At 51.2% G+C, this 13865-nt stretch overlaps 1 protein-coding gene across 1 annotated transcript in view; it reads left to right on the top strand.

Moving 5' to 3' along the window:
• The window catches only part of NFATC1 (nuclear factor of activated T-cells, cytoplasmic, calcineurin-dependent 1), a 93714-nt gene that overhangs the window by 34487 nt on the left and 45362 nt on the right, over window positions 1-13865 (top strand). Inside the window, exons 4-6 of the mRNA XM_006897243.1 lie at window positions 7298-7500; window positions 9201-9373; window positions 11559-11699. Coding sequence (XP_006897305.1) covers window positions 7298-7500; window positions 9201-9373; window positions 11559-11699 — 517 coding nt within the window. The remainder of the gene's footprint in view (window positions 1-7297; window positions 7501-9200; window positions 9374-11558; window positions 11700-13865) is intronic.

Genomic DNA, 13865 nt, shown 5'->3' with positions numbered 1-13865 from the left:
TTCTGAAGGAGGCGGAATGAAGGGGGCGGGTAGTGGTGGCCCAGCACACTGCCCTGGGGCGGGGTCAGAGGGGCTGAGGGCAGGATGCCAACACTGTCCAGCGCTCACTTGCAGGCTCTTACTGGTGTTTGACTGCTGAGAGAGGGAGTGTATGTCCTTGCTGGTGTCTTGAAGGAGGCCTCTGGGTCTTGCTGGCCATGCCCGCGCTGGGTGCCGTCCAGACAGCCGATGCTGTTGCCCGCGTGCAGCATCCTCATAGCAGTGTACCTCGGGCACAGGGCCCATCCTCCTCACTCCCTCCACTGGCCTTCCAGGGGCTGACTGTTCTTCCTGGTCTCTGCCTGGAGACTCCACTGAAGCCTGTCCACCATTGGTGACTCTGGTCTTTGACAAACAGGTGGCCTAGCACCCATCAGCCACACAGTCCACCGCAGTAGGACAGACTGATAGACCGAGGTGGTGAGTGGGTTCCGCTACCTTGTTGCCGTTGGTCAGCTCGTGGGACTGTGCCCACTGGGTTTGGAGCATTCTAGAACTGTAGAGTCTGGGCATAAGATGACACCAGCACATCAGGGAGCTCTGGTGGTCTTGCGTGTAGAGGCTGCGCTGCTAACCTCTGATGGTTCGAATCCAGCAGCTGACCAGTGGGAGGAGGATGGGTGATCCCCCCATGAGACTGAGAGCCTTTGAATGTCCACTGTTGGGTCAAGCTGAGGAGCCGGGCCAGCGCCACAGCAGTGAACTTTTTGAGATCGGACATGTATAATTGGGGAAAAAACCCAACCAAAACAACAAACAACAGGCATTTTGACATAAATTTAATTTAAAATATCTGAAAAATGTGTTGTTAGTAGTTGCCGCAAACAAGTTTCCCACATTGCTGTGCCGTGGGAGGGGTTAGGTGCCCTGTGCCACCCCCCTCACGAGATTAAACAAGAGAAAGTGGCCGTCGGCTTGGAAACATCACATCAGCATTTCTTGCCTGTGGGATGTCAGTCATTTGAAGAGTTTTCTGATGAGTCTGTCACAGTGAATCACTTAGGCTCAGGTGTGAGGTATGTGATGAAGGGCTGTGGGAGTGGCTTCCTTTTACAGTGTGTGGGCCACAGTTTGGATAAAAATAGAATTTGCACATAAATCATAAAACAAATGAAATTAGAACAGCTTCTGTAACTGTCAAAACCACAAAGTTTTATTCCATGTGTTACTCTCACTTAACCTCAGTGGGCCCCACCCAAGCCCACTCCCTCCTCAGCCGCTGCGCCACCAGAGCCCCCACGGAGCCAACAGACCACCAGAGCCCCCCCACAGAGCGAGCAGACCACCAGAGCCCCCCACAGAGCTAGGCCCAGCTAGCCAGGTGCTGCGCCCAGGGTTGGATGGTCAGGTGGTGCCTCCTACTCTGGGGAAACCCCAAGGCAGGGCCTCTTGAGCCCACGCCAGCCATGGGTCTAGGCTCCTGTCAGCTGACCCTGTGCGCCAAGTGCAGGCCCACCTAGGACGCGTGTGTTCCTGTGTGTGTCTAGAGGAAAGGGCCTTCCTTTGTGGCAGGGTTAGCTGTGGAGGCCTGACCTGAGTCAACAGCCCCAGGGCCTCAGTGTTCTTGTCTCACTCTGACCCTCTAAGGTAGTCTCAGGCCAGCATCAATTCCTGCCCCTTCTCTGTTGTCACACATTGATGTGCATCTGGACATAGTCACTGGCACTCTCATCCCCTGGTTGCCATGCCCACTGCCTGTGGCCACGTGTGGAGCTTGTTATACTGGAGCCTGGTCTGACCCAGGGGTCAAAGAACTAGGCCCTGTTTGCCAGGTTGCCAGAACAACCAGTGGATAGCATCTGGACCATCACAGGTGCTCCGGGCTGGGTGAATAATTGATAGGTAACAAAGTCTGCTCACCTGGGCACTCCGGCACATGTGAGCTGGAGGTGTGTGCTCTTGTCCATCTGCAGAGCCAGGGCCGCTATGCCACCTGCGAACTCCTCCACTGGCTCCAGTCATATAGGAACTGACCACTCTTGGCCCTGCCTGCCAACCCTGGGTCAGTTGGCCAGCATGAGGAAGGGCCAGTTGTATTGTGGGAAGTGAGCATAGGGTAAGGCCAGGGTCTGCCTCTGCACAGGTGGAGGGATGGCATTGCCATGTGGTCCAGCATTCTTCACACACACCCTTTCCTGCCCCTTACACCCAAACCAGGTGTCTGCTTTGTGTTTATGGGAAATGTGATCACTGACAAATGAACAAGATGGAAACTGGGAAGTAGCTAATTTTCCAGCTGAATTTTGCCTTTCAAGCAGGGCTCTGGTTGTTCCCACCTTTTGTCCACTGTGGCACTGTCCTCCAAGAACTGTAGGGAATGGGGACTCATGGCTATCCTTCCTCAGAGGCTGCTGGTGGCAGCCGACTGCCTGGCCTCGTGTCTGCACAGCTGAGCCAGTGTCTTGGCTTTGCCGGTGTCCTTTCTACTCAGGATAGTCCACTAGGCAGACAGCATACTGGAGAGCTGGGCCCACCCAGAGCCAGTGCGCTGGTCATAATGGCCACCAGCAGAGGGAAAGCAGAGAGCAGGTAGAGGGGGACCCCGTGGACCCCCATGCTAGGATGAACTTCAGCAAGACCTAATGCCAGGCGGGCCAGTAGCCGCCATGGGCCCATCATGCTCATGCATGCACATGCAGGAACTCGCCTTTAGAGCGCCTATTCCTGCACTGGTGACATGAGGAGGTGACCTTCCTATGGTCCGTGGTCCCCCACTGAGCAAGAGCAGGGGTGGAGGGATATGCAGAGACTTGGCTTCATTACTTCCCACATCACATCATCTCTCCTCCGCCAATGCCTCTGGTCCCAGCAGAGGCAGAGAGAAGGGCTCAGCCTCCAAGGCACTTCTGTGTCTCGTATTTTCTGCCTCCCCACTCCAACTCCATTCTGAGACTGTGTTCACTATAGACCCTAGCTAGGACGACTTGGAGTGAAAGGGACTATAGAGAGCACAGAGAGCTTTCTGAGTAAATGAAAGGATTGATTACAAGAGTCTGGAATGGTTCCTAATCCATCGTAAAATGTGAATGTTGGGCGTATGAAACTAAACCTGAGTGGCTACCAGGAAGAATGGAAAAGTTCAAGGTGATGACTTCAAACTAAGCCTTGAAAAGCATTGTCTGACCGTAAAGGCACAGGTGTGCTCAGGCTTGTGCCTTGAAGACACTTAGACCTGCCCACTGAGTTTGCATCTCATATTTAGGTTTGTGTGCACAGAAAGGGAGGAAAGGTGTGTATATAACACATGTCATCTGTGAGAAAACAAAGGCTGAAGCTGTGCTCACCATGCTTTGCTGTGGCGGAACATCAGGGCCACAGGCTGTGGTGGTCACGGGAACGCACAGACAGAGAGTCCCCAAGTCCACACACAAGAGCTGCGTCAGTGCTGCAGGAAGTGCTTGAAAACAGGCTGTGGATGGGAATGTGTTCTCCTTGGAGTGTTCCTTTGGGGATTGTGTAAAAATGCAGTTTGGCTTCTGGGTCTTAAATGCATCATTTTCCCGTATATAGATTACTAAAAATAGGAGGTGTGTTTCAGAAGAAACAACCTGTCACAAGGATTGCATGTGTGTGTGTGTGTGTACACTCAAAGCCACTGGTTGAAAGCGAAAACTTTCCATCAATTAAGTGGTTCTTTGTCATTTATATAATACTCCAAGAATGGGTGAAGATATATATATATATAAATATACCACACATCTACCAGTTGGGTGTTCACGTAGCATAAATTTGCCTCTGTCCCTCTGAGCACCCATTATTGTGTAAGTGCTGAAGTCAGCAAGGAGCTAAAAAGAAGCCTGTGTATGTAAGAACCAGGGGCTTGTGGCCGGGAGGAGCAGATGTGTTTTGTTCAGGTGAAGCAGGGGAGGTCATTGTTGTGACAGGTGATTTTATGACTATTGTTCTGACAGACATAGTGACACGCCCGAGGCAGAAAGTCCAAGAGCTGGAGCACGTGTAGTGTTTCAAATTACTTTTCTTAAAAATGAATTTCATGTTTTAAATAATAGATGTTTACCCCCCAGCTTTAGCCTGAAATACTCCAATTTTCACTAAAATGGTGTGTTTTTCCAAGACTGAGGTGCTGCTACCCATAATCCTCTGTACTTCCCAGGACATCAGAGGCTCCTAGGCTAGGTCCTGGAGGGTGAGTTATTATTTAGTGTCAGTCGAGCTGACTGTCCCCACAAAATGGAACATCCCTGCCCATCAGAGAGTGATTTTGGCTAAAGACACGATTGCCATATTCTGGCATCATCCATCACAGAATGCAGTCCTGAGTACAGTCCCACTTCCTGATAAACCCTGCTGCTCACAACATTTCCCGCCACACAAGAGATAGAGCATAGAGTGGAACAAAGTCATTTGTTGGGTCCTCGGTAGAAGAGGAGCTCCTGTCTGCAAGCTCCAGGCTACTTCACACCGAGTTCTCTTCATGTAAATACATGGGTGTCCACGTAGGGAGAGATGTATGTCGACACTGCGATGCACACAGTGGGAGGACCTTTAGAGAATTGGCTGTTCACACAGGGAGGTGTGGAGACACTCGGTGTCCACATGGGGAGGAGGTTTGTAAACACTTGGTGTCCACACAGGGAGAAGGTGTGGAGATACGTGGTGTCCACACAGGCAGACAGTGTAGAGGTATGCTGGTGTCCACATGGGGAGAAGGTGTAGAGACATTCAGTGTTCACATGAGGAGGAGGTGTGGAGAGATGTGGGTGTCCACACAGGGAGACAATATAGACCTTCAGTGTCCACGTGGGGAGGAGGCATGGAGATATGCAGAGTCCACATGGGGAGGAGGTGTGGAGATACTCCATGTCCACACGGGGAGAAGATGTGGAGACTCTTGGGTGTCCAGAGGAGGAGAAAATATAGAGATGCGGGTGTCCCTGTGGGCAGGAGATATGGAGACCCTTGGGAAGATGACCAAGGCCTCAGATATATGAAAGAGCTTCACCTTTGGGCTTGTTATAGAAAGAGTGCAAGCAAAGCGTGTCACGCATTTCCTCCTGCAAGGCAGAAACCACACCATCACCAAACAATACTTAGACCACTGTGTGTGCATGTGTGTGAGTGTGGGTGTGATTGTGCATGCGTGCATGAGAACATGAGCATGAATGTGTGTGAGTCTGCATGTGATGAGTGTAATCGTGTGTCCGTGTGAGTGTTTGTAAACATGAGTGCACTCACGTGAATGTATAAACGCATGAATATGAGTTTGCTTCTCTGCGTGTGGACGTGTATATGAATTAAGTGATATATGAGTGTGTTGTACATGTGTGTGAGTACACTCATGTGGACACACATGTGTCAAGTAGATACACTTGTGTGGACAGTTCTGACCAGTCAGCCCATGCCACATTGCGGGACATGTCCAGGACACAGGTGACCTCAGCCCGCCTGGCCGTGCCATGGCTGGTTGCACACATTGCCTTGTAAATACTGATGGCGGTTCACCCAGGCTCCCTGACGGCCCATAGCTCCCCGTGACCGTGAGCCCAGCTGGCGTTGCGGGCTGTGGAAGTTCACTCAGGAGGCAGATTTGCCCGGTGACAAGTTCCTCTGGTGCCACCAGACAGACCAGAATACTGCCCAGGCACCTGATACCTGGACCAGCCGAATGAGGCCAGAGGTGAATTATTCATCAGGACTCTCTGGGCATTTGGGTACTGCTGCACCCTGTGGTCTGAGAATTTCTGTGTCCCCGCCCTCCTCACCACTTTCCTGCGTCTGACTCCCTCGGTAGTGCCTTTGTCCAGCCTTCCTTGACAATTCTCTGCAACCAGCCCACCATGACAGTCCCCTGGGCCTGACCCTCCTTGACAGCCCCCTATGTCTAGTCCACCTTTGCAATCCTGTGTCCAGCGCACCTTGGTGATCCCCTGTGTCCAGCCCCCTTGGTGGACCTCTGAGTCCAGTCTGTGTGCAGACCCCCTTGGCAGTCCCCTGTGTCTGGCCTCCCTCCTGGAGCGCCCGTGTGCATGAGGAGGTGTGATGATGTAGCGGCTGGTCACCCATGGGCAGGCCGCTCGCTCGTGAGCAGGTGAGACTGAAACACACCTGCTGAACGCAGCCTCTTTCAAATGGCCTTATCCTGTGGTGATCATAAACAGTGTTCAAGATAAAAGTTAATCAATTAGGCACTTTAGAAACAAGTGTTTTTTAGGGAACCAGATGTGAGCTGTGGGTAGAAGGGCATACAGGGCCAGTGGCAGTGGTTCTGGGGCTGAGGTACCTTCTAAGTCTGGCTACTTGCCCAGAAGGGGGTGGTGTGAGGCCAGGCCCCTGCTGCAGCAGAAGCTGCCTCTGCGGAAGCTTGCAGCTGCTGGTACACTGAGGGTAGTGCGCCCTCCCAACAGGCATGCTTGTGCTGATTTCTGGTCATGACTGTCTCTGCTTTGTTCCTGGGACATACAGATACTCTCTGGTCAGTCCTGACCAGTTGTGGATTTGCACTGTCGTTAGCTTTAGTTTCTTTGACCACAGGAGAGTGGATTTTTTCCTCTACGGAACAGTGCTGACTGTAGAGGTGGGAGCATCACAGACGATCCTGCAGTCTCTGCATCTTGGTTTTAGGAGGTGTGCCATCTTCTGCACTCCCTCCATGTCCTCCTCAGTGCCTGTGCATGCAATCAGTGCCCGTGCGTGTAGGGAAACGGGCCCTGTTCATTAGCTAGGTAGACCTAGCACTGGGCAGGACCCCAAGAACCGAAGACAGAGAATCTTTGCCAGATTGTCCTGCTGTGGAAGGTGATACAGCAGTTAGAACAGTGGTACTGATGCTAGTGACGGGTGTCTGAGTGCACATATCCCATGGCTGTACAGATATGTTAGTGTGTATGTGTGAGAGTATGTGTATGTATGCATACAGCATGTATTTGCAGGCTGATGTATGAGAGTGTTGCATGTGTGTGTGTGCACATATATACAAATGTGTGTTTGTGTACACATGCATTCTGTGTGGACATGCACGAGTGTGTGCGTATCATAAAATGTGTTCATTCTCAGGAAACAAGACTATTCGAAGCCCGCATCTGATCTCTGGTCTTGCAAGATGATGGGACATTCCTGAGCACAATTTTGATCGTACCCGCATTGCAGTGGAATGAGAGCGGGAAGCAGGCCCTGGCACGTTCCACCTGTCACAAGCATTCTTGTTGAATTAGGGTCACTGCTCATAAAAGTTTTAGTTGATTCCCAGCAGCTTTCTTGGTCTCTGCTCAGTGGACTGACTGTTTTGTTCTTTTACCAGTTACACGGTTACTTGGAAAATGAGCCCCTCACACTCCAACTGTTCATTGGGACGGCAGATGACCGCCTGCTGAGGCCTCACGCCTTCTACCAGGTCCACCGGATCACGGGCAAGACGGTGTCCACCACTAGCCATGAGACGATTCTCTCCAACACCAAGGTCTTGGAGATTCTGCTGCTGCCAGAGAACAGCATGCGGGCAGTGTAAGCTGGACTTCGGGTTGGGCATCCTTAGTGGGTCACACCGTGAAGGGCTATATCCACAAGTGGACCACATTCCCGTTGGGTTATATCTGTGTGGACCATGTCTTCATTGGGCCATGTCCAAAGTGGGCCATGTCTGCGCTGGGTCATGTTCGTGTGGACCATGTCTACATTGAATCATGTCCACAGTGGACCACATCCCCAGAGTGTCATGTCTGAAGTGAGTTCTATCTGAATAGGAGCATATCCTTGTGGACCAGGTCTGCACCGGGCCGTGTCCATGGTGGATCACATCCACTCTGTGCTACATCTGCTCTCTACTTTCTGCTGGCTGTCCCACCCAACACCTCCACTCCCGGGTCTAGACTGACCTTGGCTTAGCAAAGAAATTCCACCAATACATGTAAGAGCTGGCTTGCTGCTTCTTGAAGTGAGCGCCCCACCAACTGGTAGTGAATGGGGCACACTATGAGGGGCAGCGTTGCAGGAGAGGAGGTGTAAGCCTGGCGCTGAGGGTCTTGTGAACTACCCCACTAGAGTACCTGTGATGTTTATGTCCTCCAAGCCAAAGCATTTTTCCCGTTTAGGCTACTGATGAATTTGGAGAACTCAGCACATCTCTGAATTCATTCCAGAGCCTCAGGTCTCATTCAAGTTTCTCCAAGACCAGGATCTTGTCAGGATGAGAGGACTAAGTGCACTGTGTGGAGCTGAGGTCAGCTGACCCTGCAGTTAGCATACCTGGCACTGAAACACTTCAAACAGTGTACAGGGACAACATGATAAGGTGCACGGACGCCCTCCAGGATGCCTTGTGATGACTGGTCTATACTGCCTGGCCTTGCCTTGTCCGCTAATGCTTGTTCACTGGAAGCCTGTATTGTAGCTTGCAGAAAAATGACAGGCAGCACTTCCCGTCATTGAGTTAATGGAGATTTCCCTTGAAATGTGTGTCATTTGAGGCCATATGGAATCTTAGAGAAGAGGATTTAAGGTGAACTGTGGTGTGGAGACAGTGTGTGAGCCCCTGCTACTCTGAGGAAACCTTCCTGGCACCCTGAGAAGGACCACGCTGTCAGCACAAGCCGTGTTCCCACTTAATCCCTGGTAGGGCCACCCACCTATCTGAAGGGTGGGTGGAAAAACATCGGCGTAGACGCCAGGAGGCCAGTGATTAAGGTATGCAGAGTTTCTCCTGTTCCCCACCTCACAGCAAGTGTGGACCCAGGTGTCATTCTCAGGTGTAAACTTGGAGTGTAACCTCAGGTGTCAACTCCTCATATAGACCTCACGTGCCAGTTCCAAGAGTAAACTCCAGGTGTAGACCTCAGGTTTAGGCTGCAGGTAGAGACCCCAGGTGTGGACTGTAGGTGTAGGCACTATGTGTAGACCCCAGATTTAGACCTTAGGAGCAGATTTCAGGTGCATAGTTCAGGGGCAGTCTCCAGGTGTAGATCTCAGGGGGAGATGCCAGGTGGAGACCTCAGGTGCAGGCTCCAGGTGTGAACCCCAGGTAGAGACCTCAGGTGCAGGCTCCAGGTTTAAGACCTCAGGGTTTAGCTCTGCTTGTGGTGAGTGCCCATATCTGACATTCCTGGAGATCCTGTGTTGGAACCAGGGCCTCTTGGGTGTGGACAGTGAAGAGCTCAAACATGAGTACACGGAGACGGAAATGAAGGGTGGCCTCTTGTCTCGCGCAGCATCGACTGTGCTGGGATCTTGAAGCTCAGGAACTCTGACATTGAGCTTCGCAAAGGGGAAACGGACATCGGGAGGAAGAACACACGCGTGAGGCTGGTCTTCCGTGTCCACATCCCGCAGCCTGGCGGCCGGACCCTGTCCCTGCAGGTCGCGTCCAACCCCATCGAGTGTTGTGAGTACTGATGGGAACATTTGCTGTTGTGTCTTCTCATGCGTCCCTGCCACATGTCTGTGCATGCGTGTGGAAAGCAGTTACCCCACTGGGAGGTGGTGCTGAGAAGCAGCAAGCTAAATTGCCCCAGTGTCCATGGGGCAACTAGGGGAGGATGGAGTCTGGACAGCCCGTTTGCGTGGACAGAGCAGTCTGCTTGCATCTCAGACACGGAGATGAGGGCCATAGGCTTTTGGAGCCTGCTGCACTGGACTAACAGTTAAATACCCGGGGTGGGTGATTGCTTTTTTCCTTGGTGGCCCTGGTTTCTGCACCGGTCCGACAAGAGTCTCGGTGAGCGGAGGCAGCTATGGTTCATCACCCCCTTCCTCATAAGGCCATGGCTGAGACGGTGCAGCACCTGTGGCTCGGCTTTCATTCAGTGGGTCAGTGATGGTGTGATCCCCAATCACACTGTGACTGCTGTGCTCCCCAGCTGCCCCTTCCACAGCCCAGGAGGGGATGGCAGGGGTGGTGAGGAAGGTCTGTGGTCAGCTGTCACAGGCCTTCAGTGCCTTGTCTGCTAGGGTTCTTTGCTCCCCGGTTCTCTGGGCACTGAGTCTGGTGGCTCCAGAGCGTCTCCACCATAGGTGGGGTGCTCCCATTCTGCAAGACTTTCTCAGAGACAGTGCATTAGGAGCAGAGAACACACATGCTCACATACATACACACATGCCCACATGCATGTACACACAACTCTGCAGGTTGACATGTGTGGGTGTGTGCATTCACACCCATGGAGCTGTGCTCATTCGTGTGGTGTGGACATGTGTGCATGCTCATGTGTGTAGATGTGACCTTGTTCACATGTTGCAGACTCACATGTATGTGGGCAACGAACACGTTCATGCGTGTGCGTGGTGTGTGATTACATGTGTGGAAACATGCATACTCATACATGTAGGCTGTACACACATACATAACGCATGTACACATGTGCATCTACATGCACATACAGGCACAGTGCACTTTGACACCTGTTTGTGTGTAGACACCCAAGGAATGAAGGTCCCGGCTTCCCAGATGGGCAGGTTGCGTTTAAGGAGTGGGTTTGGGTTGTTTCTGGAGAACAATTCTGAAAGCCTCTGAAGTGGAGGAGGGAGCTGCACCTTCGGTTCCTTTGGGCCTGATGGCATTCACGACTTTGCTGTGAACACAGATGAGACAGTGCGTAGTGAGCTGACAGGAGGTGCATGCTGACCTCAAGAGTGAGATTTCACCAGATGCTCTGCTGGAGAAGGAGGGGAGGGGCAGTCTCTTCCTGTACCAGTCAGATCTGATTTGATGGTACATGCACAGAAAAGAATAATTTTTTTTTTAAAAGTGACATTGCAGCAAACAACAAATGCTGGCGAGGTTGTGGAGGGATTGGAACTCTACTTCAGTGTAGGTGGAAATGTAAAATGATGCAGCCACTGTAGAAGGCAGTCTGGTGCTTTCTCAAGAAATTGGCAATAGAAGTACCATTTGACCCAGCAGTTCCACTGCTTATAATATACCCTAAAGAAACCAGAGCCATAGCTCAAACAGATGTATGCACACCCATGTTTATTGTTGCATTATTCACAGTAGCTAAGAGATGGAAGCAACTCAAATGCCCATCAATAAATGAATAGATAGAAAACTACTGGACATCCACACAATGGAATACTATGCAACACCGAAAACCAGTGAACTAGAAAACATTACACAACATGTGGGAACTTTGAGAACATTATGCTGAGTGAAGTATCTCCATCAAAAGGACAAATACTGCATAGCACTGCTGTTATAAAATAGGATAGACATGGGGTGAGCTGGGGAGGGAATGGGGAAAGAGTGAACAGATAATGAACACTGCTTTAGAGAGATGAGGGGAAGAACTGTCTGAATATATGATTATGCATTATATGTATTGGTATAGTCTGAAACAAGGGGTGCATTATAGGGTGGACTGGAGAAGGGAGAGGGAAGGCAGGCAGAAAAGGTGTAACAGTGAAGAAATAAAAGGGGTGGGAAGTGCCATTGTAGCTTTAGGCCCATCCTGTGGTCTGCTTCTATCACCCTCTGCCTCCCACCACCCCAGCTGGTCTGCGTGGCTGTCATCACACAGCTCTGTGTCTCCCCAGCCCTGACACTGTGTCCATCTCTCCCTACATCCCCCCAGCTCAGAGGTCGGCCCAGGAGTTGCCGCTGGTGGAGAAGCAGAGCACAGACAGTTACCTTGCGATTGGTGGCAAGAAGATGGTGCTCTCAGGACACAACTTTCTGCAGGACTCCAAAGTCATTTTCGTGGAGAAAGCTCCAGGTATGTCCTTTGGAAACATGCTTCTGCCCATTTTCTCTTGTGGCCACTGCCAGGAAGTAGTTTGAGCTGGCATCACTGTGAGGGCCAAGGGCCAAGGGCCTGCTCTGGCAGCCAGGTGCCCATCTCCACACCAATCCGGGGTCTGTGTGGCACTGAGGGTTGCTGCCATTCTGCAGTCGTCTATGGGCCCTGCTCTGGTTGGGAGAGGAGAGGCCCGGGATTTCCCCTGACCCTTCCTTCCCCTTGGGCCATGTTCCCATGTTCCCAGATTGGGGTCTGAACACAGCGCCTGAACTCCATGAACATGAGGCTGCAGGTACCTGCAAGGCCTCTCTGTGGTTACACAGCCACTGTGCAGACCATAAGGACAGCCCCCCCCCCCTTGTTGGCATTTACCACCAGGCTTGTCCTAGAACTAGTAGCTTTCTCCACTGGGGGCTTCATGGCCTGTCAGCGTCTGGGTACACTGACCCCAGCTTAGAGACTGTCCATGGCAGGGGATCTGGGGTCCTTGTCCATGCCTGGCTACCTCAAATCCCCAACCCTGTGGATCTCTGTGGACAGACTCGTGGGGCCCCACTTTCCCAAGACTGTCAGCAGGTGAGTTCCCACCTGAGTTTGAGGTGCTGCTATTGTTTTAGAGGCTCTGCCTTCCAGGCATGGTGCTGGGGCTCCAGCAACCGTGCATCCTGGCTGATGGATGGGCTCACGGGTCCTGCACCTCTTACCAAGCCTTCCAACTGCTTGTCTACTGAGAGAGTCACAGCATCTCAGAGTCTGGGGCTCCCTGACTCCTTGGTGGCTGTGCCCATGGTCTGCACCCTCATCTGCCTGGCCGTGGGGAGGCCTCTTGGCAGTGATACAGGGATGTGCTCATTGGGTCCGTGTCCTGAAGTGCTAAGAGACAGTGAGCAAGTGTTTCAGTTATAGGCTTCACTGGGGTCTCTTGCCCAGTGGACAAAGGCTTGGCTCTGCACACTTGCCAGCTTCTCTGGGTCACACACTCTGGATTCTGCCCTCACAGCTGGCCGGGCGCTCACACATTGGGGACAGGGCCATCCTGACTGTGTCTCTGCTCCAGCCCCTTCTTGTTGCCACATGTGACCTCTCAGCACTGCTGTCTACCTCAAACCATGCTGGCAAATGAGCGGGAGGAGCTGGAGCTCTCAGGCCTTTTAAAAAAAGTTTTCCTTGTGGTTTGAGTTAATGTTATCATAGCAAGTCCATTCAGCAGTTGGTACAGTTTGTTTTGTGACACTGATGGCAATCCCCACAGTATACAGCACCTTCCCACATCCTCCCTCTCTCTGTCCTGTCTCCATTCCTCCTCCTTTCCTCTCACTTCTGCCGTCTGAGCTTTACCCTGGGCAGATGCTGCCCTTTAATCACAGATGACTGGTTATTCTACGGAGTGTGTTCCTTACTTGTGTTATTCACGTTATAGGCTTGTCTACCGGCTGACCGTTGGGCCACAGGAGGAGGTTCAAGTCTAGGATTAGGGGTGACTAAGGGCCATTGTCTAAGAGGTCCACTGCTCTCTATCAGACCACTGTGCCTGGTCTTTTCTAGGATTTTGAGTTTTGTTCCATGTTTCTCTCCCACTGTGTTCAAGGCAGGCGCAGGCCTTGTTTCAGAGCTGTAGAAGTGCTGGCTGGGTACTAACTTACTCTTCTGGTCTCAGGGTAATGGAGGTTCTCGGGGTCCATTCATCATTCGGGCTGATTGCTTCCACACTCTCTGATTTTCTTCCCTCTTGTTTGCTCCGGAGCAGGAAAAGACTAAGTGTTATACCTCAGGTGACCACTCACATGCTTTTTAAAATTGTTACCTCTTTTATTTACATTCTTTCATTTTGTCATACATAGTCATCTCAATACATTGTGTTTTATAGAATTTATTACTATTTTAAAATATTTTTTCTTTTGATAAATTAGTTACTTTTTATCACTGTTAGAATTTATCAAAGTACCCACAGATACTATATTACAATGTGAAAAAAATACATGAAGGATAAACTGCTAAAGAAATGAATCTGTATGGAAATGCTGTTTACATTGTCTTTTTTCCTAATGCAACATTCTTAAAATAATTGTGACTTAGGACATAAAATTTACTTGAAGTAAAAGCCAGGTAATTACTTTCTTTTTTCTCTTCTTATGTGCCGTC

The sequence above is a fragment of the Elephantulus edwardii genome, unplaced genomic scaffold (assembly GCF_000299155.1).
Source record: "Elephantulus edwardii isolate Elephantulus edwardi_28Jun2011 unplaced genomic scaffold, EleEdw1.0 scaffold00207, whole genome shotgun sequence".
Lineage (NCBI taxonomy): Eukaryota > Metazoa > Chordata > Mammalia > Macroscelidea > Macroscelididae > Elephantulus > Elephantulus edwardii.
This window is presented reverse-complemented; position numbering and strand designations above follow the sequence as displayed.